The sequence below is a fragment of the Netta rufina genome (assembly GCF_964035555.1).
Source record: "Netta rufina genome assembly, chromosome: 1".
Lineage (NCBI taxonomy): Eukaryota > Metazoa > Chordata > Aves > Anseriformes > Anatidae > Netta > Netta rufina.
In genome coordinates, this window is record NC_140123.1 from 2,689,046 (window position 1) to 2,714,510 (window position 25,465).

At 47.9% G+C, this 25,465-nt stretch overlaps 1 protein-coding gene across 1 annotated transcript; it reads right to left on the bottom strand.

The window, feature by feature from the left end:
- Positions 1-650: 650 nt before the first annotated feature.
- WNT11 (Wnt family member 11) lies at positions 651-24,708 on the bottom strand (the record flags this gene model as incomplete). Its single annotated transcript, XM_084306055.1, has 5 exons — positions 651-1,002; positions 11,075-11,367; positions 12,860-13,137; positions 15,179-15,414; positions 24,626-24,708. 5 exons carry the CDS (start codon positions 24,706-24,708, stop codon positions 828-830), a joined length of 1,065 nt encoding a protein of 354 aa, XP_084162181.1. The 3' UTR covers positions 651-827.
- Positions 24,709-25,465: the final 757 nt, after the last annotated feature.

Below are 25,465 nucleotides of genomic sequence, written 5' to 3' on the forward strand. Positions count from 1 at the left end.
TTTTTCCACTGTATTTTCACTTCACTTATGTACTTTATCCTAATGGACCCACTGCAACCCAAGGACCCCATTAAATCCTTCTCAGCGTGCCCTACTCTTGCTGTCTCTGGTATCCCATAGTTGTTTTTATTTTCCATGGCTGAGTGTGAAGCCCCATCCAGCCCAGACAACTCAGGGACAGCTTTTCCCATAGCAGTAACTGGGAAGTCACAGACCTGCTTAAAAGAAAGGTTAAAATGGGTTAGTCATTTCAGGGCATGGACCTGAAATCTTTCCACCTTTACCATCCTGAGTGGATGCTTCCGCGCTAAAAATTAAGTCTTTGGCAACAAATGCAGTTATTGCTGGACAGTTGTAGTGTTTTTGCTTCTGGGATGGTCCTAAGGCAGACTCGGTACCTCTGTGAGAAGGCACAAGCAGGTGTGAGCCTTGGTTATTTTCAGGCAGGTGTTGCTTTTCTTCCCCAAGGGAAAGTTTCTAATTTTGCTTCTCAAAATATCAAGGCACTTGATGGCTGGACATAATTGGCAACCACAGGAAATATTTTGGAAGAAGATACCATCCCAAATGAGTTTTTGTCTTCTCAGAGAGCATTTTATTGGTGGGGAAAAGCCTTCCGTTTTTTACATTTTTAAGGGTCTCATGTGGCATGATTGCTTTTTTTTTTTGCTTTTTTTTTTTTTTTTTTTTTTTTGCCCTCCTACCATCTGTCTTCAAGTCCATGTCTTTACAAGATGAACGACATCTAGTCGGGGAAATGTTTTCTCTTCTCTGAATAGTGCTGGGGTGCCGCTGGCGTCTCAGCTCCCGGGCAGAGCGAGGGGCTTTCACTTGCACACGTATCTCTCGACAGTCCTCTCGCACTTTTTACAGGTCACGTAGCAGCACCAGTGGTATTTGCAGTGGCACCGCTCCACCACTTTGTCCATGTAGGGGTTGTAGCCTCTGCCGCAGCACATCAGGTCACAGCTGTCGCTCCCGTTGGAGGTCTTGTTGCATTGCCTGGAAGAAAGGAAAGGTGGTGAGCTGTTGTAAACGCCAGCAGGGCTTTCCCAACCAAGGATGGGGCAGTGTCTGTGATGGTGTGAGGTGCTGGATGAAGGCAGCATGCTGGAGAACCAGGGCTGCACTTGCATTTTTCTGGGCAACCTGCTTAGGGCTGAGAAGAGCTCCAGTTGGATGGGATGGGACCTAGTGGGAGGTGTTCCTGACCATGGCAGGACGTTGAAATTAGATGATCCTTAATGTCCCTTCCAACCCAAACCATTCTGTGGTTCTGTTTCTATGACCATAAAGTCCCGTTTGGGCAGGAGGTTTGGGCCTAATGACCTCCAGATGTCCCTTCCAACCTAAAACACTCTGTGGTTCTGTGATCACCTGCTCTGACACCCAAAATAACATTAAATTCCACTTCTGCCCCTCAGTTCAGGCTTAAAAGGATTCAGGCTGCCTGTCATCCGAGGTGGGCAGGAACTGGCTCCCACATAGGCCAAGAAGCAAAAGTATCGTGATACCTTCACCACACCATAAACTCATCATCCCTAGCAAAGCGTATCCCCAGGCAGGCTCTGAGGCTGTCTGAAAGGAGCTGGGGTAAGATGATGCCCTAAAGAACAAACACTGGTGTTTGTCCAGCACGACCTAACCTGAAAATCATAGGGGACGAACCCTGCAGTCAGAGAGTGTTTGCACAGGCTCCGTGCCAATGATCCCAGGCAGGGAAAGCTCCTGAGCAGACTCCTACAGCCATTATTCAGCCCTGAGCCTCTCAGGGAAATTACAACCGATCCTAGCAGGGCCAGGACTCTGCATTTTTCCCTCCAAGTGTGTCCCAGCCCAGCAGAAGCAGCCGGGGAGCTGGCCCTGTCCTACCCCGAGCCCTGACCCAGGAGCAGGCAGCACAGCGGGAGCGCAGTGCAGGATGACAAGTCGCCAAATATCACACGGCCTTTCACTGCTTGTTTTGCTTCTGCTTTTAATTAAAGCCAGGCTCGTCGGGATAAGTCGGGCATTGTGTGGGGTTCCCTTGCTTCAAATGCTTGCAAGCAGCTGGCTTGAGGTTTTTGGAAATAACCCACAAACTGGGGAATCTTTTTCCTTGATCGCCAGCATGGAGAAGCCTCGGAAGGGGCTGAAGAGCTGGATCCTCAGCCAACCTCAAAGATCAGCTATCACACTCCTAAAATACTCCAAGCTGGTAGATGTGAAAGCACAACAAGCTTTGACTTTTGGATGAAATGAACCATGCCCTGGAGATGCCATTTCTCCAGAGGCTGTAAAGATAAGCAAGGGTGAAAGCGTTCATGTTTGGTCAGATGCCTGGCTGGACACTCATGCTTTAGGGTAAAAGATCTCATTATGCACCCAACACGGTGAGCCTGTGAACTTGATGGAGACTTGACATTGCTGCAAGAAAGGCAATTTGAAGATTGCAGGGAGATTGCTGACATTTCTCCTAAATCTCATCCTGCCTGGCTATTTTGGACGGAAACAGTTTAAGGCAAATTTGGGGCAGGGAAAGGAGAAATTGGGAGGCATGAGCTGAGCACTCCATTAATAGATGAAAACAAATCCATGAGATTTATAGGAATTCCTCATGAGGTAATGCTTTAGGAGAAGTTATGGGATTAATGAGGTGTTGGGATTTTGTTCTTGTTCTTCTCTTATTTATTTCTGACTCAGGCGGGCCTCCTGTTTGTTATTTCTGACTTGCATTCCTCCCCAGGTTCAGTTTTTAAAGGCTCCCCCCCTTCTCCCCTTCATTCGGGAGTGTGTGTAAATATTTACAAACCTTTGAAAGCCTCTACCGAAGGCAAAGTCTGCAACCACACCAAGTGTGTTTGCCTAATGCTGAACCAAAGGCGTTGTTACTGCCCTGGGGGCCGGGGCCCCTCTGCCAGGAAACCTCTGAATGACTCCTCATAAATGTATTTGTAAATGCATTAAATATTCAGAGCAAAGGTTCAAATATAGGGATGGTGACATTAGAAGAGGGGAGGGAATTTGACAACCTTACTCAGCTTTACCGGTGGCTGGAAAAGTTGCTGCATGGAGGTTCCCCTGGTGAGGACTGTGAATCTGCAGGAGCACAGGGCTGGGTGTGCAGTGTGTCCCTGCCCCCTTGTGCAAAAAAAAATCATTAAAATGGCCAGGGAAAGGGACATGGTGGCACTCTGGCTCCAGTTCACCACCAGAGAGTCAAATTTATCCCGTTTAGAGAGCAAAGCCCTTCCACCTGTTGCCTGGGTTCAAGGAATCACCCTTTCCTTGCACCCAACCCCTGTGGTTTTAGGGGGGGGAAAAAGACCTAGATGGGCTTTCCCATAGCTGTGTCCATCCCTTTCAGCCTGAAATATAGGAAAAGAACAAAATCTTGCCCCAAATCTCCAAGTTTCCCTCAGTTTGAGATCAAGGAACAGTGACATTTTGGAAGGAAGAAGGAGTAAGGAGCCAAAGCAAAGCTTTTGACTCTATCCCGAACCTAAATGTGTTTCTAGAAAACTTTTCTGACAATGCCACTAACCAGGCATATTGTTCTCTGTTTTAAATTATAGTCACGGGTGAATTATCTTAATTTTCTTTCTTTTTTTAAAAAACAAACTGAAACAAAGTCAGCTTCTCAGCTGTAACTAGCCATACAAAAAGCAAGTGAGGAAAGACAAAGGAGCCCGAAGACCAGAGTTTACCCACAGAAGCTGCCCCCAGGCATCTGCTTTCAGAGCCCACGGCTGCGATCTCAGCAGGCTCCCTGCTGATGGGTTAAGTTCAGTCTCATTTGTTTTGGGCCTGGTCCAGCACAATTCCAGCAACTCGGAGAAATGCCCTCCTCCCGAGTCTCGGAGAGAAAACATGAACACAGGCGATTGCATCTTAACACAACACCATAACCTCTAGCAGCACTTGGAAGACCGGTGAAAAACGATGCTTCGGCCACAATCCCAGCCAAGGTCCTGGCTCAGGAACAGGCTTTCACGTTGCCACGGTGCTTTGTCCTTCTTCAAGCAAGAAGGGAGGAGGTCAGCCCTGCTGACTGGACAAATCCTGCTCAATCTGCTTGTCCAAAACTCCCCCTTCCAGCCCTCTTTCTGAAAACACTGCCGTGCATCACTCCCTGAGCCCCAACAGCCTCATCACGGGGGTGGTCTGTGACACAGATGGGCAAGGACATCTTGGCACCTCTAAGAGTCTTCCCCGTCTCACATCTCTAAGCCATCTCACTGTTACCTCCAGGGGGATTTGCATTTTAAAATACCCATTTTTCTCTCTTGCAGAGGGGGGAGGAGGTTTGCTGCTTTGTTCTGCAGTGAGCTGCAGGAGGAATTTCAGCTGGAAATCTAAGTACAGCAGGCAGGAGCACAAAGTGAATGGCAGCTTGCTCAAGCTCTCCTTAAAACCACCCAAGCCATGTGCTAGGAGAACTCGAGCGAGATTTTCTAGTCAAAAGCAAGATCAGTGAGTCCTCTACCTGCAAACCATCCACCTTCTACCATCCTGTTTAGGATTGCGTTTTCAGATCTTTTAGGGCCTTGCAAAAGTGAGATGTGGGAGCTGCTTACAAGGACCTAAGAAATGTCCTGCCTGGCCCAGCACTCTGCAATGGCTGTGGGAGATGCTATTTAGAGAGGAAAACACAAATCTGGCCACTTTCTGCGGTCTTCCCCCTCGTACTCCACCAGCATCTGGGCTGTTGCGTTAGGGATGACAGAAGAGACATTCCTGTTTGACCTCAGAGGATCCCCCTGTGGGCATGTTGGCCATGGGTTTGTCTCATCCCTTTCTGACCGCAGGGAAACCACCTGTCTCCATGAACTCCAGCAGCCACAAGTCCCAGAAGACACTACTGCTGTGTAAAGAAATACTTTCTTTTCTCTCTTTTAGATCAAGTTCCTCGTCGTCTCTCTAGTGCCCTTTGCTCCGGTAATGTCATGCTGCACAGCAGTACATAAAGGAAAGTAAAATAATTCGAGTCCCCCAGGAAGCATGTAAAACAATGGGCATTGCTAAAAATACATCAAAGTGCACAATTTCATGTACGATTTCGAGGGCAGGATCTTAACTACTTTTAAATTGCTTTCTCATCCACAAGGAATATCTGGAGACTGACACTGAACAACTGTACAAAAGAGAGTTATCAATACTTCATGTCAGCAAGGAGATGTCAAGGGAGATCCTGGAACCAGCCTGTATTTTCATTAAAGAATAGAGAGCAAGCTCACAAGCCTGTGGATAATGCCGGGGCAAAAGGAACCGAGAGTGTTTTGTGAGGGTGGATTAAAATGCAAAGCAAGCAACACATTTTGAGAAAGATCCAGACAAATGTGGGAACCTTCCCAGGAGAGTCAGAGGAGCAGTTCAGAAAGCAGAAAAGGTTGAAGGAACTGGCTTAGAGAAGTAAGAGCTGACTCCCCATCTACAAAAGATTATTGCAAAAAGGAGAGAACAAATGTTCTTTATACGCAGAGGAAAGAGGACAAGAAATGACTGGTTGGATTTGGAAAAATAAAAAATAATAATAATAAAAAAATCAGGTTAAGACAAATTTAGCCCTAAGGACAGTAAAGCTCTGGAACGGGTTGTTCCAGAAGCTGTTTTTTAGAGAGTAGATAAACACCTTCAGTAACGGGCCAGGTATTCTCAGTTCAGTCTCACTGCTAAAATGATCAGGCTCTGTGGAGTCATTCCCAGCCCTGATGTCCTCTAACTCAACACTAGTTTGAGGCAGAGGGACTAAATATGTTTAGGAGAGCTGGCTTTCCCCCCCCCCCCCCCCCAAATTCACTATCCACTGCAATTTTACTATGTGAAATTATATTTAACCACCAGAACGCTCATTATTTACAAATGATTTCAGGTCACATTCAGGTCTCTCAAAGCAGGAAGGATTCAAACTTCCCTGGGGCTTAAATGAGAAAAAGCCCAAGAAAGTACAGCTGGCCCAACCACTGAAATTGGTGCCAATTACGAACACGTTACCTTGGGAAGGTGGGAATGGCAGGTGGAAGGAACAGAAAGGAGCTATTTTTCTGACTTTTCTTTGGTTTAAACTTCTGGAACACTCACAGAGGATTTTTTTGTTGCTAGTTTTGTTTGCTATTTGTTGAGTCCCATGAACAAAAGGCAGCACATCAGTTCCAAAAGTTACTAAACCATCACACAAATTATAACGAACTCAAAGTCAAAGCTCAGCATATTGTTCCTTGTGCTCTCACTGAGCGATGGAAACTTAAGGAGGACCTAAAAAAAAACACCAAATGATGTTGTCTACCCATAACTACCACTCATCTCCCTCTAAGTGTGGGTGCTTCTGCTAAGAAATTTCATTGCTCACATAGTCACACAATACAACGCACTCAGGCAGATGAAAAGCAGAGTGACTGGACACTAATGGGGTTAAAACAAAGGGCTGTCATTGAACACTGAATAACATGGGGTCCTTTCTTCGTAGCATTTAAGCAGCCTGGATGTCTGGACCACCAAAATGGCAAAGGGGTAGCCACCAGCCACTAATTCCTTGCAGCATGTTCAGTTAATTCCATGCATGTTCCTATCCAATCAAACAAATCAGCATGAGACACCTCGGGAGAGAGTTAAGGCCAAATATTTTGTATTGCAGAAATAAAAGAGCCAAGACATAAGCAAGGAGCAATCACCAAAGGAAGGCCACATTCATGGGCAGAGTCAGCTAAGGAGTGGTGGCTGAGCAACCTAGCTTCAGCACGACATTGCAGCCTGATTTCTGCAGCATTAAGAGAGCTCCTTCCCATCTTCAGCAAGGAGGGAGCCGCATTTGCTGGGCTCTAAGGCTGCTCTGGGAAAGATCAGTAATAAACAGCTCAGTAATCTCTGCAAGGCCTCGGGGGCTGGAGACTTTTGTATGCATGGCAGAGTTTCCCTTGCCTTGGATTCCTTATGGGACCTTAAACAGCCTTTGAAATACGACACGTTGCACCCTACTGATAAAGAAGGTTAATACTTTTGCTTCTTTTCTCACAAAAGAGGTCCCATTTTTATAATCTACTATTATTTATCTTCTGCTTGAAGCTGATAACAAATTCTTCAGGCAGGAGAAACTGAACTACCTTGTTAAAAGATGAGTTATAGAGTGTTTTCTTCCAAGAAGGCTCTGAAACAGGAATATATACAGGATATGCATTTCCCCGTGGTTGACTTGGATTGAAAGTCATACAATCCTCATGCTGCTCCACAGATCAGCTTCTTTAGATTTGTCTCCAGATGATTTTTATTCGCTACAAAAGCGTGATGGTGGCAAACAAACACACGGAGTTTGGCTGCAATCAGTGCGGGTTGCAGCAAGCCTGTTTGCAGGAGCCTTGGACACCAGTTGCAAAACCCAGCTCCTTAATCAGATTTTGAGCACTTCAAAGAGTTGTGAGGCTTCAAATCACAGGTTTGGGTTCAGCTCCCTGGCTTTGAAATCTGGATACACCCCAACTGCTTGGAGGCATGCAGATTCCCAAACCATTTCTAATTTCAACATGGAATTAAGAGAGGCTGGGATGTCTTAGAAAACACTTCAGGCTCATTCTGAATAAGGCTTTGAAAAGAAGTGAAGTGAAGAGCCCTGAAAGGATTTTGAGTAATTGGGCTCACGTTTTCTGAGTGGATTTTCACGCGGTTGCACTATAAAGTTACTTGATTCCCTTTCCTGCCTGAGAAACGCACAATGTGCCTGAGCCATGTGAGGGATAATTACAGAGATGGAAGCAACTGATTAGATTATCCCTTCCACCCACCTGCCAGTGCAGGATTGTTCCCTACAGCATACGTGGAAACCCAATATGTCCAAGGTGTTGCAACTAAGCCATCAACCCTTGTCCTGCTTCCAGCGTGCTCCTAGCAAGCACCAGACCTGGGGGAGAGGGAGAGCAGAAAGGAATTTGTCTCCGTGTGATATGAAACAACTCACATTGTGTAATGAACATGCAGGAATCTGAATGTTTTAAATCCAGTAACAGGGAAATGGGTTGTTAATCGTAGAATCATAAAATCACGGAATCAGGGAGTGGTTTGGGTTGGAAGGGACTTTAAAGCCCGTCTTATTCCAACTCCCCTGCCATGGTTTGGGATATCTCCCCCCAAACCAGGCTGCCCCAAGTCCCAAACAGCTTGGCCTTGGGCACTGCCAGGGCTGGAGCACCCCCAGCTCCTCTGGGCAGCCTGGACCAGGGCCTCAGTGCCCTCAGAGGGCAGAATTTCCTCCTAACATCTAATCTAAATCCACCCTCTTTTAGTTTAAAGCCGTTGTGCCTTGTCCTATCACTACAGTCTCTGAAAAAGTGGCCCTCTCCAATGGGAACCTCTGCCCAAGCTGAGGTCTCCTGGAGCACAGTGAGACAGCTCTGCACCACGGCACCCTACAAGGAATCCCCAAACCCGTGCTCATGACCAAAAAGAGGTCAAAGAGGGAACAGGCAGGTGGTGGAAGAATAGAAGAGAAGAGAGAAAACAAACAGAGGGGCCACCACTAAAATCCCTTTTTGATTATGTTTGCTGTAAAAGACCTTAAAAATTAGCCCAGTAGGAAACAGCAGGATTTCCCCCCCAAAAAATTTTGATGTGCACAAGGATAAAATCTTAAGACACCTCCGGGACTTGGCTTATAAAATAAAAAACATCTTTGGGCTATTTCCATGTGAGTGTTTTACATCTTTTAGGGTAAACATAAGCCATGCTTTCCTTTTTTTTCTGCCCTCTCCCACAGCAGCCTGTTTGTGTTCTTGCTCCTTGTCCCTGTCATTAGCCACTATCTACAGCTGGAACAGAGCCACTGCGTTTAAAATACATCAAATGCCCTCGCCGTGAGAGAAAAAAATGTAGAGGGAAAAAAGGCTTCTATGGGAAAAGGAGGAGGAAGAATAAACCCGACACATTGTGGAGGTTTTATACTTCTTTCCTCTAATTTCGAATTGTGAAGGTTTTATACTTCTTTCCTCTAAAGCAAAGGGCTGCTGTGGCTTGTGTTACACTTGCCAATTTTGAGACACCAGGCATCTTCTCAACTGCACTGAAAATGCATGTAACTACACATGACCTTACAGCTTGGCCTGAGAGAGACCTACAGCTCAACACAGGTCTATCACGCCCTCCTCCCCTGCTTCATCATCATCTTGCACATCCAAGAGTAAGGAGTATTTCTTGACAGGTTCCTTCTGAACGTCATCCCCTCCTGCCTTAATATCTCACTCCTCTAAATCCTCACTCAATCTCACTTCCCCTGGACCCTTGCCTGGAAGGCTCACAATCACTGCTGTCGCCCAGCTCAGGATAAACAGATGCCTGCAATACACATTTTCCTATCCCCAATAAAAAAAGAAAAAAAAAAAATCAAGATCTTGACATATTTTTCATCACTAGTTGGAATAAAAAGGCAAAATCTGCTGTAAAACGAAATTAGATGAATAGGAAGTAACGCCTCCCTCCCCTCTAAAAGGATTTCAGCTCATGGAAAATGTTTCATTTGGCAGATCTCTAATGAATTCAGTTTGTTTTTGACACAACCTGTTGATTTCACGTGATTCCTATAAAACCAATTTCCAAATAACCTCCCCAATTTTTTTCGTTGCGAAACAGCGTGTCCCAACAAAGAGGCCTTTTTCAAGACACGAATTTGTCAAAACCCATGCAAATCCACAAAAACACCACTTCCACTTATATGGCATTTTCCTTCAGAAAACAATCTCGGCACATGCAGTGCCCTACAGTCCTCAGTGACTCATAAACATCTTTGCTGCTAATTACTGCTCCACCATTGGCCTGGGAATGAACGAGCTATTGTACGGCAGTCCAGCCATTGCCTGCAGTCCTGGTGGAGGATACAAAGCTCTGACTGTCACCAAACATCAGAGGAGAAAAAGGACACACTTCCCATAAGCTGCCTCACTCAACTGTCACCTTCACCAGGTTGGCTTCACCAGATAAGTGTTAATTTATTGTCTATAGAATTGTGGTTCCAGATTAAATTTGGCCATTGCCAAAGGGTATCGTCTAAAAACCATTCACCAAACATTGCTTGAAAGAAAAGTATCCCAAAAGGATGTCTCTTTTGTGCATTTAGATGATTTATTTCACTTCTGTGACAGTAAAAATCTTCTCTCCACTTAACTTCTCAATACACGATGGAAAGACCACTGTGTCCAATAAGAATTAAAATGAAGACACCCCAAAAAAGAGGAAGTGCATGCACCTTGCAATGTGACTGCCTGAGACTGCACCACGAAGCACCACAAAGAACAAAGAAGAATTAAGGGAACTATCTGAAGGAAGTCAAGAAAGCAGATAGCAACATTAAGCCATCTTGAAATCCAGCTGTTCCATGCACTTAACAAAAATCCTGGAAATTCTGCAGAATGCTGGAAACACAACTATTTGGCCATCAGAAGGTGTGCTGCCCACCAGTGGAATTGATTTGTCAAAGACGGAATTAAACAGATGATGGGAAGACACATGCACATCTGTGTCCTGTGGAAGGGACAGCATGGTGCCCACTGTGGGTGTTGGGTATGATGACCTTAAATCACCAATGCTAATGGGATGAAGATATACCTATGCATAAACACGAGACAAAAATACCAGGATTTTTAAAAGGCAGTGGCAGAAAAATCCTAAATATTAATCTTTGTAGGTGGCAGGGCCTTTTTAAGGCTTCCTGGAAGCACTGGTCCGAATTGGGTTAACGCTTGCTTAGGGGAGCCTTCAAGTAGAGTAACACCTCATCACACGAGCAAGGGTTGCAAGAGGGACTCAATAAAGTAAAAATAAGCTGCTAGATCATTGCACCTGCTGAGGTGAGCTGCACAAATGGCTTTCTGAGAGGATTTCAAAAGGTATCTTGTACCTGCCAGTATAATGGAAAAGATGTCTACAGCCCTGTCTTGGCTGCAACACCACAAAAAGCCTCGAGCATCTGTGGACCATACTGTTCATTCAGATGTTCTGTACCTGCACGCACGTGCAACCTCCCCAGTTATTTACCTCTTATTCATACACGGTCCCCTCTGCCCCTTCCTTCTTTGGGGTGCAGAGTGCAGTCAGCACCCGCTGCGGAAACCCTCACCTGTCCTGGGTCCCGTGCGACCCCACTTTCTCGTTCTTCATGCAGAAATCAGGCGAGCTCTGTAGGTAAATCAGCTCTGTCTCTTTCACCGGCCTGATATCAATATCCTTTGGCACGAGGTATTTGCGTGTGCCCATGGGCCGGTGAACAACCTTGGTGGCCGATAAATACTTGTTTTTGAGGTCCAATGCAATGTCTCGCAGCTCTTGAAGGCCTTTCCAACAGGTCTTGATAGAGCATGACCCAGAAACTCCATGGCACTTACATTTCATTTCAAGAGAGGCTTTTAAGACCTGCAAAAAAGGAAGGCAGGAGTTAGGAAATGCTCTTAAGTCTAAACATCTCACAGCCTTGCTAATGAAGATTTTTTCTTAATGGAGACTGCTATAAAAAAAAAGTACTGGTGCTCTGATTTCTGCACATGCTAGGGCAGCTACTGTGCAGGGGGAATGAAATCTCACAGCTCCGTGGTGATCTCTGGCAGCCCAGGACTGCTTTCACCGGGTGCTTTTCACACCTTAGCAGCCAGCAGACCAAAGAGTACTTTGCATTTTGATGAGATATCTACATGGGGCTGCATTTACACCCTCTAAAATTCTTAAGGAGCTGAAATTCAAAGCAATCCATAAATAGATATGTAACATGCATTTCTGCCTCCTGCAGATTTAAGCGTTGGGTAACAGATGTCAAAGCTTTGATGAATTCAAAGCACCCTCACCCTGCCTTTCTGCTGGCCATGGGGCCAGAAAAGCCTTTTACTTTGGTACATCTCAAATTTTACAACTGTAGGAAATGGCAGGGAATGCTGCCAGGAAAGGGTGAATCCACCAGCCATGACAACACTGTCCCAAATGAAAATTTGCCCATTGCAATTAAAATAAAAACTCAAGACATTGTAATAATAATAATAATAATAATAATAATAATAATAATAATAATAAACAGACACAGAGGGAATGCAGGAAATGGTAGATAAAAATACCCAGAGGAGGCAGGGTTGTGCTCTGCAAAGGTAAATTCACATGGTAGCTACACAGTAAGCTGCCAATGAGCTCAGCATGCTCCAAATTTTATCTGCTTCAGCGCCTGAGAGCAAACAGCCCTGGAAGGATCAAGTTGTGTGGCAGGACCAGAGCTGGGAACTGCTGAAGCCTCAGAGTTGGGTGCAGGGCTCACCTTTATAGTCCCCCACCCCAATTTCTCCAGCTGCTAGGAGGGCAGTGGCGGGGTTTTGCTCCCTGGTGCACTCCAAGCACCAGGCATGGTAAGCGTTATCCCTGGGTTGGCACACCCACAGGATGCAAGCTGTTAAAAGCAGCTTCTGCCAGATATGGGAGTAATCACTAGCGAAGCAGTTTGGAAAGGAACAAATCAGCCCTCCTGGCTGCAGGGATGGCTGGGAGGCAGCTGCTGCTGGACACGTCTGGCAGATGATAATCCTCTGTGCTTACACAGCACTTTGCATGTGCAACGCCCTTGGCAGAGCACTACGGGACCCGTCCCCACCACACCTCCTGGGGTAAGCAAGCCAGAGCCATCCTCAGCTATGGATAGGGTGGCAATGGGACATCCCACCCACGGTTCTAGAGGGCTGCTGTTAGCATTCAGGGCCTCCTGAGTCCCAGCATGAGTTATACAGCCAGAGTCTTCAGCAGGCCAAAGGAGTTCAGAGCAATCTGGGAGAAACCTGCTCCTTTCGCTAGCTGACAGAGACACTGAACCTCACAGAGCGACCGACCCCTACAGATGGTTGTACAAGTACAATAACTCTCGTGGATTTGTTACCTGTCTCCCTACTTCACTGTTGTGCAGATGCATCAGTTTATTGGCTTGTGATCCTGATTTTTTCATCTTCATGGGAGCATCTGAAAATTTGGACCCCATGATAAGACCATAGTTGAGGTTGTCTGCACATCCTCCCCATCGATACCCAGGTCCAGGTGTCTCACCTGGGATGGGACCACAGGAACAGCCAGGGAGGTCCCCGGTGGTGCAGGCTCTGGCAATGGTGTGACTGATGGCAGCAGCAGAAAGGGCATACACAAAGGCTGACTCCCTTGTGCCTGGAAGAGACAAGAACTCCAACTCAGCCTCCTGGGACGGCTAAATGTCTCCCCAAAAGAGACTCACATAATCTCTGCCCCACAGAACACCAAACACACCAACTCGCTGCAGCTGAGATCACTCATGGCATCATCGGCTTGGAGAAAATATCCCCCTAAAGCTCTTCAACTCGTGAAACAACATCCCAGCAAGGCAAGGAGGCACGTGGACTCATGTGACTTGTCCATGTGGTGAGATCTGCTCTTGGAGCATGTGAGGAATCACAGAATCACGAAATGACTTGAGGTTGGCAGGGACCTCTGCAGGCCACCTGGTCCAACCCCTGTTGAAGCAGGGACACCCCAAGCAGGGTGACCAGGACCATGTCCAGACGGCTTCTGAGTTTCTCCAAAAAGGAGGACTCCACAGCTTCTCTGGGCAGCCTGTGCCATTGCTCAGCACATCAGAGAAGTGTTTCCTGATAGAGGAAGCCCCCCATGGATTATCCTGCTACTTTTTCCCCTGTGTGCAAGGATGCTCTGACCCATAAGGGCTGTCTGGGCAGCCTCAGGGGTAGTATGTGATGTTTGCATATCTGCATGCCCTGATAAATAGCTCCACAGCTGTTAGCAAGTGCACCACGACTTCTTGAGGGCCAGCAATAGCCAGCAGTTCTGCTGTTCACCAGCCTCACGGGTCTTCCCATGACTTTTGGTGCAGGTTCAAGCCCACAAAGTGCTTGCTGGACCAGCTCTTTTGGAAACTACAGGCCAGAGAGCCTCACCTCTGTGCCTGGGAAGATCATGGAACAGATCCTTGTGGAGACAATGTCAAGGCACGTTCAGGACAAAGAGGTGACCCCAGACAGCCAGCATGGCTTCACCAAGGGCAAATCTGGTGGCCTTCTATGATAGAATGATCGCATCAGTCAACGAAAGAACTGACCCACGTCATCCAACCGGACTTCTGCAAGGCCTTTGACATGGTCCCACATGATATCCTAATCTCCAAACTGGAGAGAGATGGATTTGAAGGGTGGACTATTCAGTAGATAAGGAGTCGGCTTGAAGGTTGCACTCAGAGAGTGGTGGTCAATGGATCTATGTCCAGGCAGAGGCCAGTGACAAGTGGTGTACCCCAGGGGTCTGTCTTGGGACAGGTCCTGTTTACTATTTTATCAGTGACATAGAGAGTGGGATTGAGTGCACCCTTAGAAGTTTGTAGATGGCACCAAGCTGAGTGACACGAAGCTGAGTGGTGCAGCTGATACCCCAGAAGAAAGGGATGCCATCCAAAGGGACCCACTGGATAAGTGGGTCCCCTGTGAACCTAATGAGCCAGCAGTGTGCGTTTGCAGCCCAGAAGGCCAGCTGCACCCTGAGGAGTGGCGAGGGAGGGGATTGTCCCCCTGGGTCCTGCTCTCCGGAGGCCCCCCCTGCAGCGCTGCGTTCAACTCTGGGCCCAGCACAAGGACACGGAGCTGCTGGAGTGGGCCCGGAGGAGGCCGCGAGGATGCTCAGGGGCTGGAGCAGCTCTGCTGTGGGGCCAGGACGAGGGGCAGCGGCTGGAGCCTGGCAGGGGGGAGGCTTCGGGGAGGCCTTGGGAAGAAATTCTGCCCTCTGAGGGTGCTGAGGGCCTCGCCCAGGCTGCCCGGCGGAGCTGGGGGTGCCCCAGCCCTGGCAGTGCCCAAGGCCAGCTGGAAGAGGTTCTGGGCAACCTGACCTAGTGGGAGGTGTCCCTGACCATGTCAGGGGTTGGAATTAAATGACTTCTAAGGTCCCTTCCAACCCAAACCATTCTGTGATTCTGTGATTATAATGTGACCAGCAAATCAGGCTGATGTCATGCACCTTAGGAGCTGTGGGAGCTGTCTCGGACTCAGGAGCTCCTGTGCACAGCTGGCAGCACAGAGATGAACATGGTCCTCAGCGAGCAGGACAACCACACCATGCAATCCCTCCATGTCCCCCCGACAGCATGACCCTTCCCCAACACGCATACACACACACTGGCCAACTCTACTCACTCATGTCCCTGGCTGAGCCCAGCAGTGGTGTTTACCTCTCTCTAAGTCCAGCAGGTAGTTTGGAGCCAGCTCAATGGATGAGCAGTTCCACCGCATGTCTGAGAAAGTTTTACGACAGGTCTTTATCACTTCCCGGGCTGCCTGGATGATGGTCTGCATCAGCTCCAGGTTGCTGCGGCACAGCTGCACCTGGGAAACCACCAGGCCTTCGAGCTGCTTGCAGTGCTGGGTTTGATTCAAGGCCAAAGCTGAAGGAGTCTTGGACAGAGCTCTGAGGAGACAAGCACATGCAAAAAGAAAAGACATTAAAACCCACAAAAAGTTAATCTCCAGGTGGGTATTAATGTATCCCGTATCTCTGACCCAGCAAATGTTTTGGCCTGCATTCGTCTGACCAAATATTAGCTACCTGCAAATTATGTGCCTAGTTTAAGATGGTAAGGGAGGTGGGCAACTTTTTAAAGTGATTTATCTCAGCTAAAGTAGGTGTTGAAGATGGGTGGGAAGATTCACCCTCTAAACCTGTGCATTTCTCTCTGTCACCTAGAGGAGCCTGAACAAAGCTCCTGGGGCGTATGCCAAGTTGACTAAATGCGTAAATCCTTGTGGGAAGGTGGTTTTTTTTGGTGAAGAACACAGAGGACAGACCTCCCAACAGAGTGAAAAATGACCCATCAGTTCCACGATAACAGAAAGCTGGGTCTTCCAAGACTGTGGTATTCAGAAAAAAAAAAAAAAAAAAAAAAAAGTCAGGTTGGTGTTATCAGTGTTTTGCATTCAGCATCTGTCTCGCACACTCTCTAAGGATTATGCTAAATGTCATGTGATTAATTATGGAGAAAATCCTCTGCAAGGCCTAGGGGAAAGCCACCAAGTTTGCAAAACAGATGCTTTCCCTTAGAGTTACCACCAAGGGCCTCCACCAATTCCACTGCTGTTACATTTAGATAAGTCTGTTTCTCTAGTCTCCAAAGATTTTGTGCAGAAATGCAATGCAAATATGTGCAATGAGACTATCACGATTAAAACTAAGAAGGGATCTACTAAAAGCAGTAGGCATATTACCATTGAAGAAACCATTGATACCACATAGACTCCACTGGTTCTCCTAGGGTGCAATTGCCAACATTTCACACTCCAGGTTAAAATAAATAAATAAATAAATAAATAAATAAATAAATAATTAAATAAATAAATAGTGGTGCCATGCATCGGACTATTCTGTGCTTTTCTTCCCCAAGCACCCAGGGAGATCAGCAGAAGCCTGGTGTGTAACTCTCTTTGTATCTTTATGACCTGCTTAGGGCAGTCATAAATGTTATTCGTTCCCATAAAACAACTTTCGATCTGGCTGCATCAGTAACTGGCATATGATCCTGGCAACACAACTGCCTTAACACATATTTCCTTCTCTCCTTGTTAAATGTGTTGCCTTTCGTTTTCATCCTAAGCCATCTTGGTTAGTTTGGCATACTAGCAGACACATTTCTGGGCATATTTCACTTTATTGCTGTAACATCCCCGTCCTTCAGAAGTTAAATGAGATGGAAATGGAGCTAAAAATGAGCCCTAACCAAGATTGGGGATATTAGCTCTGATCTCTAGCTTTCAGGAAAACACATCTATGTTCCACCGACTCCCTCAAGGTTGTCTTGAACCAGCTGCTGTGTATGTTGGAGCTCTCCCCGGGCTGCACATAACTGCTAACCCCAACTCCTTCTTGAGTGAGGAAAAGCTCAAACCCTTGCTAGTGCCGAGCAGGGCTGCGCTGACAAATTCCCAGGCGGCTGGAATCTGGCATTTCTGGCACTAGATAATCAGTGGCAAACTTGGAAGGGAAACCACCACTCTGCTAGCAATGTAAACTTATACATCATACATATATTTAAAGAGGTCTATTAAATATACAGAGAGCAGAAGTTTGGGCCAGGGAATTTCAAGGGAAAAAAAGAAAGTTGAGGATCTAATTGTCGGAAATTTTGCCCTGTTGTTCATCTCTGTCCCTTGCTCACCAGGGACAACATTGCCTGCATGGAGGGGGGCACCTCCAGACGGCACCTCACCCTGTTGTAGATGTGAATCGGTGCTGGACTTGACCTGGTGGTGAGTGACAAAATATGTTGGTGATTTCTTGGGTGTTCAGGGAGCTCAGGCATATCACGTCTTTGAAGGCAGAGAATCAGGAGGCTTGGGACAGTCTTGGGACTGCAAACCTCCATAGTGTGGCCTTCACGCTATTCCTCCAGAATCCTTCTTTAGCCCATGGAAATTAAGAGGTCCTAGGGTGTAATTAGCTGATGTTCATCAGAGAGCTACAGCAGGATAAGATGGTAAGCCCTGGAAGAGCCCTTTTTTCTGCACTGGATACAGGGGGAACCCAGGCACTGAGCTCGGATGCAGACATCTGGACTGTATAAGCACAGGGATGGGTGAGATGAGTCCAACCCCTAGCTCTTGGCTCCAGAAACCTGTGAAAACTTATCCCCAAAAAACTATCAGCAACTCTCAGGAACAGGCTGAAATGCAAATCAGGCAAGAGGCCAAAGCAGTTCGCCACTAATAGAGTAAGAATGATAAATACTCCAGCACAGTACAAGCTGAGCAGCAAAATAAGCAGGCAGGGTGAGGCAGGCTTCACAGCCTGAGCTTTGGGAGAATGGGGAATGCTCCAGGTCTTGGAGAGAGACCAGACCATTGGGAGCAGCTCTAATCACAGGTGCCAATGAGGCTGCAGAGGCTTTGGGTTGTCCCACCTGGCCCTGGCTGTCCCTTGAGGAGGATTCATGTGTCTAGTAAGTCCTGCACCACATCTGCTAGCCCTGCGTAGAGGTCTTGGGTGTCTGTAAAGGAGATGGAAGCCTAAATTGATGCACCTGCCTCTTACCAGTACAGATAAACCAGGAGCAGCAAAGAAAACCACCTTTGAGTTGGGATGAGAGCTGAATTCAGACTGAAGCTCACCCCAGATGTGAAAAAAGGGAACTATGGAGGTACAAAGAGATCACCGTAATATGTTGTTATTACAGAAGGCCTGAAATGGTCACCATCAGAGAAGCAGATTTGCAACGCGACAAGAGAGAAATTTGCTTTATGAAAGAGGGGAAAAGATCTGCCAGAAGGTCGGGAAAGGAAGTACTGTGGCCCCTTTGGGAAGAATTCGGTAAATGGCAGCAGTGGCTGTTCCTTGTCGAATGAGCCGAGCTCCAGGGAGCCCGCCAAGAATAAAAAAGCACGACGCAAGAAGGTGTTTTCTGAACATCTCCCAGGCCTGAACTTCATGCCTTTGCTTGTGAGAACCTATAATTGGAAACATCTCCAAGCGTCGGGAGGAAAAAGTAAAGGGTAATGGGGATGGAAAAGAAAACTCACAGTTATTGGAGTCACTTGCTGAGACCGAAAAGTGCGTTTATAAATCACAGATTAGGAATGTGAGAGGCCTATTAGGTCATCTAGTCCGTGCCCTGACAGCCCAGGTTTGCTTAGTCTCTGTCCTACATTCATAAATGTCTTCCCCCATCCCCTTGTTGCTTTAAATGCTCCCCGTGGAAAGGCACCAGCCCTCCCTGCTCCCCAAATTCTGGCAACACCATGGGGGGATGCTCACCACTTGCAAAGGATAAAGTTGGGGTGTCCATTTGTGGGCAGCAGAAAGGAAATTTGGTGGTGGTGGGTGTCTACCCCATCTCCCCCAGCCCTGGGAGGGAAACCTGAGCCAAAGGGGCACAGGCAGCCCAAATAAAGGGGCAGAATTAGGACAACAGCCTTTAGTCCTCAATCTAGGGAAAATAATCCTAGTTAAAACCTTAGTTTGGACTCCCACAATTCATCTGAGAAGCAGCATACAGCAATTTTACCTGCTGCCATCCCATAAATGTTGCTTTTCACATTTTCCTCCTGCTAACATCATGCTCCCCTCCCTTGACTCTCCTCCATCCCTCATTCTCCAAGTGGTGAGGACAACTGAGGGGTGGTTGTTTTTTCTTTTTTTTTTCTTTTTTTTTTTTTTTAATAAATATATACACATTTGACCCATCCCCTTAAATAAACAGGCTGCAAACCAAACATCTCCTGCTTTATATATAGCATAGCAGGGCTTTCAATTGAAGTTATGGATACTGACAGAAAACCATAAACGTAATTACAGAGGAAATATGATGCATGGATGGATCATGACTTTCGTTTACCCTTTTAATTATCTCAGGCAGTTAATAAATTCATTTGGAAACATGAATGCTCTACAGTGTTAGGCCCTTTGAGAAGTATAGACCCGGTCCTGCAGATCTGGGCTGCATGAGAAGACTATTCATAGGAGCAGCAGCTTGGGAGATGTACCTTCAGCTCGGAGCAGACATCAATGAAGGCCATACACAAGGCTTTACAAGGACAACTCTATATAGGACACTGCTCCTGGTCAATTCAAAGGGAGAAAAATTCCTTGAATTGAGCAATGAAGCACTGGTGCCTGTTAAAATGTCCTTAAAGAGTGGAAGGATCTCCTCTCCTTCTGATGTGGGCTCTCTCTGGAGAGCATCTCCCCATCCTCCCTTGTGCCAAGGAGACAACACAGAGGGACCGCTGGTGAAACCATGAACTTCAGCTCCAAATTGTCTGCTTTGCTTTCCATGAAGCCACCCTCAACCTTTACTTTTCCAGAGATTTGGGTGAAGCAAAATGATTTAGGCAAAATTACATCACTTTGGGGAGTGAAGTTTGTGGTAATCTTAAATAAAGAGAGTCAGTAGTTGCTTTTCTGTGTGTGCTAGACCTCATTTAAGGTTTTTAATCTGCATGAGCTTCCTTTTGTCAGGTTTTCAACTAGTAAGGGCTGGCAGGACTGTTATGGGGTCCCCATCTGAGTAGTCAGAGGCAACCCATGGCTCTACCACCTGGCCCTGCTGCTGTTTGAGCAGGAGCAAGGATGCAGGGGAGCATCCTCAGTCCTGTCCTGAGGACTGCAAGTCCCAAAGTGGTTCAGCAAATACCCAAAGCCTTCTCAAACAGAGACATGGGATTTATATAGTCAAAGAAAGAGAGAGGGAGAAAGAGAGAGGGGGAGAAAGAGAGAAGGAAACAAAAGAAAAGAGAGAAAGAAGAGAGAGAGAAAAGAAAGAAAAGAAAGAAAAGAAGAAAAAGAAAGAAAAAAAAAAAGAGAAAGAGAAAAGAGGTGAGGAGGAGGAGGGAGAGGAGGAGGGGAAAAAAAAAAAAAAAAAAAGAAAAGAAAAAAAAAAAGATCCCTGAAGTAAAAGCTTAAAATAAGAGTTGCTTTCAGATACGGTGCCAAATCCAGCACTGGCAGTAGTGGGCACAAGGCCATTGACTTCCAGCCCAAGCTCGACTGAAGTTGATGCCAGCGGCAAGTTGGCTGCCCCGCCGCCGGAGGAAGGCCGTGGAGCTTTGTCAAGTTTTCCCGAGCTGCCTACGGAGCGAAGAGCGAACTTCAAAGCAGCTCCCCCCTCGCCCCCAGCCCGCTCCCCTCCCGCCGTCCCCGTCCTGCAGTCCTTTCACGGCAGCTCATCTAGCAGCCCCCTTGCCAGGCAGACGGCTCCTCGCCGGCGCCCGTGCCCCGCAGTCCCGGCCCCCTCCCCGGCCAAAGTAGAGAAGCAGGCGCTGCTGGGAAGGACAAAATCTTTCCATTTTCTCCCCGGCTTCTTGAAAGTGGAGGGAGCACGCTGCTGGCTCCGGGAAGGTCTTGGTGCTGCAGGCGTGCTTGAGGTCAGTGCGATGGGGGAAATGTCAGGCTCGACGCCTTTTGGTCCTAAAAGGCTATGTTTGAACCATGGAAATTGGAAATGGGACACGGGAAGTGCCCTCTGCCCCTCAGGAAGCACTGCTGGGCTGGGCGGGTGCTGGAGCCCTGGCACGGGCTGCCCAGAGAGGGGCTGGGGGCTCCTCCTTGGGGATCTCCAGCAGCCGCTGGAGACGTGGGGCTGGGCCCCCTGCTCGGGGTGGCCCTGCTGGAGCAGGGCTGGCACCACAGGGACCCGCAGCTGCCCGACACCACCAGACACTCTGTGATCCTATGAACTGGGCAGCTGTCATTGCTGCAAAACCATCCTCATTTCTGGGAATGGTGCTCATGTGGTCCAGAGGGCATGGGACATGTCCAGAAGGGATCAAGGGTCTTCCCAAAGTGGCCAAGCACCATGTAATGATGGCATTCCTAGTGCCACAGCTCACTGTCATGGGCTGAATTTGCAGGAAAAGAAGGAAAACAGAGCAAACCATGCAAAAAAAAAAAAAAAAAAAACAAAAAAAAAAAACTCACTGTGTTCACCCTTTTTGCAGCCACTCTTGCTCCAAGGGTGACCCTCACCACAGAGGGACTGTCCACGCCGTGCCTCCGCACCCAGGCGAGGAGATGCCACCTCCAGCAGGCAAAAGCACCTTGAAAACCTCTCCATCCTCGGGTGCTGCAACATCTGCAGCGTGCACATCTGGCCGCGGCTCCCTCTAGTGCTCATCTGTTTTCCAGCACGCCCCGAACGAGTCGCTTCAGCAACCTGCTTGGCCAAGCCCAAGTCCCCTTAGGGATGGCTAAAAGGGGTGCGAGAGGAGGTGGGTAAAGTGATGGAGTTCCTACCTGTTGGCCCTGAGACATCTCACATTGAAACCGATCGCTGCTGTGATGCAAAACAAGTGCCAAGCACCACGAAGCTCTGCTTTAAGGACGGGAGTGGGTTTGCAAAAAGCAGCGTGCCAAAATAAGACTTTGGAGCTGATACACCCTGATCAAAAGCTCTCCAGCTCTGATCCTGCAAAGATGTGTCTATATCCTGACTTTGCACCCCAGCAGCTGCTGGGGCTGGGATGGAAGAAGATGAGAAGTGAATTTTCTCCTGCATCACGAGCAGGTTTTCAGGATGCTGAGCATCCATGCACCATGCTGGGTGCTCGGCGGCGCGCGCCTCCGTGGTGGGGAAGGGCACGGTGCCGATTTACAACAGCTGGGGATCTGGACCACAGAGCTCATAAAAATAAGCCAAATAAAATAAAACAAATAGCTCCATTTTATGTTCTCCCCGCTTTTACTAATTTACAGGGGATATTCGTGTTACAGGAAAGTGCTAAATGGCTGCAAAGCGTGTTTTTCTTCCCCGCCTCCCCCTGCAATTACATCACGCCCTGAATCAAAATTGAATTTCCTATCGCCCTTCATATCAGTCGCTCCCTCTTCCTTCGACTTGCAGGCCCGGCCCGCCAGGCTTTCTGCCCCAGCCCTCTCCAAGGCCCGTAAACATCTGGCAGCAACCACCTCCTTATCTTCTCCCCCCTCCGTCCCCAGTCCTCTTTGAAGCTCGCTTCTGGCACCGTGCCTACAACAACGTCGCGATGGGCAGACCGCGGAGACAAGCCCGTGACCGAAAACGCCTCCTCGTGCTTCCTTCCACCCTCTCCCTTCTCCATCCACCAGCAGAATTTCACCCATGCCATTTCCAAGGATGGTCCCTGAGCCCCAAGGCTGGCAGCAGCCCCCGTCTGGCATCACCGCAGCAGTGGGAAGAGAGCGATGGATGTGGGGGGAAAAAATTGGCTGGTGGCTCCGTAGGAAAACAAGGGTGGGGAAGGGAGGAGAATGAAAAAATGCACTGCCACATTTCTTTGTGAAATCCCTGCTGGCAGCGTCCCCGTTGAACAAGGTGCCCTGGGATGGGGAGCGCAGCTCTCCGCCAGGTTACAAACAGGTGCGAGGGGAACCCAGAAGTGCATCTGGATGCAGTTCATGCTTCAAATGCCACTTTAATCCCAGCTTTCATCTTCCCTACTCACTTTTCAACAGGGGGATGTGTCTGATGGGAAGGGGAGGAGCGGCAACCTCTGCATCTCTCCCCCTCCAACTGCTGCCCCATCCCCAAATGGAACCCTCACAGCTTAACCTCTTACCAGCTGGAAGGATGCTTTTGCCAGAAAATAGCTTTACAGACCTAGCCCTGCCTCGCAGGCTTTGGAGGAGATGTCCACCCTATGCAAGGTGCTGTGTAGGTGCAAAGCTGAGAGCCGAAATGCCCGAGGAAGCTGGCAGAAAGAAGTAGCTGGGCTGTGTGATGTAGCTGTGGTGGCTGCTATGGGGTGTAAAGGCAAGAAACAAAAAAAAAAAAAGTGAAAAAGAAATCAGATCTTGGCTGCCCTCTGCTTCCAAGGTGGTTCTTAGAGTATGGAGTAAGTGCAGTATGTGCACATGAATGATTTCCTAAAGTAGGCAACCTTTCCTTCCACCTGACCGTGTTCATTTAAACACCCTGTGGAGGGATTCACCCTGCTTCTCTATGCATGTAAGAGGTGTGTGAGTGATCTCAACCAGCTCCCCACAGTCCATGGCATCCCCAGAGGGCATCTCCTGATGTTCATGTTGGATGTCTATCGCTGGGGTGGGTGAGGAGCCACCTCGAAGGTCCTCTCCCCCCTGGCTGCAGGCAGGGCAGCCAAACCACTGCCTCCAAGAGGCTGAATTTGCAGGTGTCCAAATTCAGAAGAGAGAAATCCCAACTTTATGAAAGCTGAAGTGGGCAGGGTCTCAAGCAGCACAGATTGGGGCAGTAAAATGGGAAATAAACATGGCACGGGGGCTGTGGTGGAAGGAGGAAAACAGTAGGAACCTTTTGTCCTAATTTCATTGCTATCCCCAAAACCATCACCTAGACACACTATCCCATGCACTACAGACCCTCCTCCTTCCAAAGGCATCACGTTTTATCCTGCCTTCTACACAAGGTGCTCAGTTGAGGTTCGCCCACATCCCACTATTTACTCTGCGCACAGCTTCAGACCAGAGCAGAAAAGGACTGATTGCTCCTCCGGACGGGAAGCCAGATGGGTGCTGGAGGGGTTTGTTTGTTTGTTTTGCAGTAAGCAACTAATTGATTGCTTGCTTAAGCAAAGAAATGAGATAGTGATGTTTTCACTTTGTTTGCAGTAACGTTACCTCCGAGGAAACTCGATCCAGACTTGACCACGCTCCCTGGTATTCCTTCACCCTCCTCTCCCCCCCCGTCCCTCCCCGCTTCGTTTTTAACACCCTTCGCCAAGCCCAAAGGTTAAAAGGTCCACAAAAAAAACATGTTATCTGTCAAGCATCCCCTACGGCTGGAGATAGGCGGCATTATCTCAGCTGCCCTCCCTCCTGCTCTCAGCTCCTACTCAGCATGACCAGCGGTCCCGGTGGGAGACTTTCCCAGCATGATAGGAGCTGAGGCTAGAAACTTCATTAAGCGGCTGATGTGAGCATTCAAGTGTGTGCCTTCCTCTGGTAGCAATGAGAAGGAAAAGCAACCCCAAACCATGCATATTTTGGAAAGGTTGAGACTTATTGTTAGCACGAGCCCCCGGTACACCCTGTTGCAATCAGTGAATGCTGGAGAAATGCGGCGCTCTCTGCTCTTTAAATGGCTTTGCAGCCTGCCTCGAGCAGCACCAAGGGCTGCAAACCCGGGTAACAGAGCAGCAAGGACTACTCCAAAAACGCTGAGAAATAGCCAGGTACTTACATCCATTTTATCCCAGAGCAAATCCCCGTCTGCAGAATCAAAGACAGAAAGCCAGCTAACAAAAACTGCGGGCTCGGCTTCATTCTCCCCCACCGTCCCCCACTTTCAGAAGGAAATCAGCTTCTCCGAGGGAAAAAAAAAAAAGGAGTCTTCCGAATTTTCTGCTCAATGTTATTTCCTTCGGTGCGGGTCTTGCCCCTCCTTGGAGATGCACAACCTGAAAGGAGAGAGAGAGCACGAGCTCCGGTTAGCTCTGCAGCTTAGCGAGTCACTGCTAAAGAGGGATCTATTATCCAAATTGCAAAGGAGTGGTTTATGAATCACGGAGAAGTTTGGATTATCCCCTCCGAGTCCCCTCCCTCGCCAAGCCTTGATACAACCTTGCGAGTCAACAGACAGACAAAACGTATGGCTTGAATTACACCCTGAGTTATGGTCTGATTGTGTGTTTCCATTTAACCCTGCATATGGCAAGGCTTCGTGCTCTGTTTCACTTTTTTTTTCCTCCCCTCTCCAAAAGGTTTCTGCAAGTGCTCGTGAATAAGAAAAAGAAAAAAAAAAAGATAAATCTTCTAGGTGAGCCCAAATCTTTAGAAATTCATCTCTCCTTTCCTTCTCTCTGGAGTTTTTCCCCCTCTTTTTCTGCAGAGGAGATGAATTAGAAAAACTGCACTTCCCGACTTAACACAGGTGCCCGTGCCCTGCAGATGTTTTGGGCTGATCTGTTACAACAAAATGTGTTTTGCTCTTTCCCTTCTGCTTTCCTTCTCACCTCATTAACTCTGCCTCTCACTTCTTCCAAGTCCTCGGGCACCTGGAGCTGCGGCTTGGTAAACATGC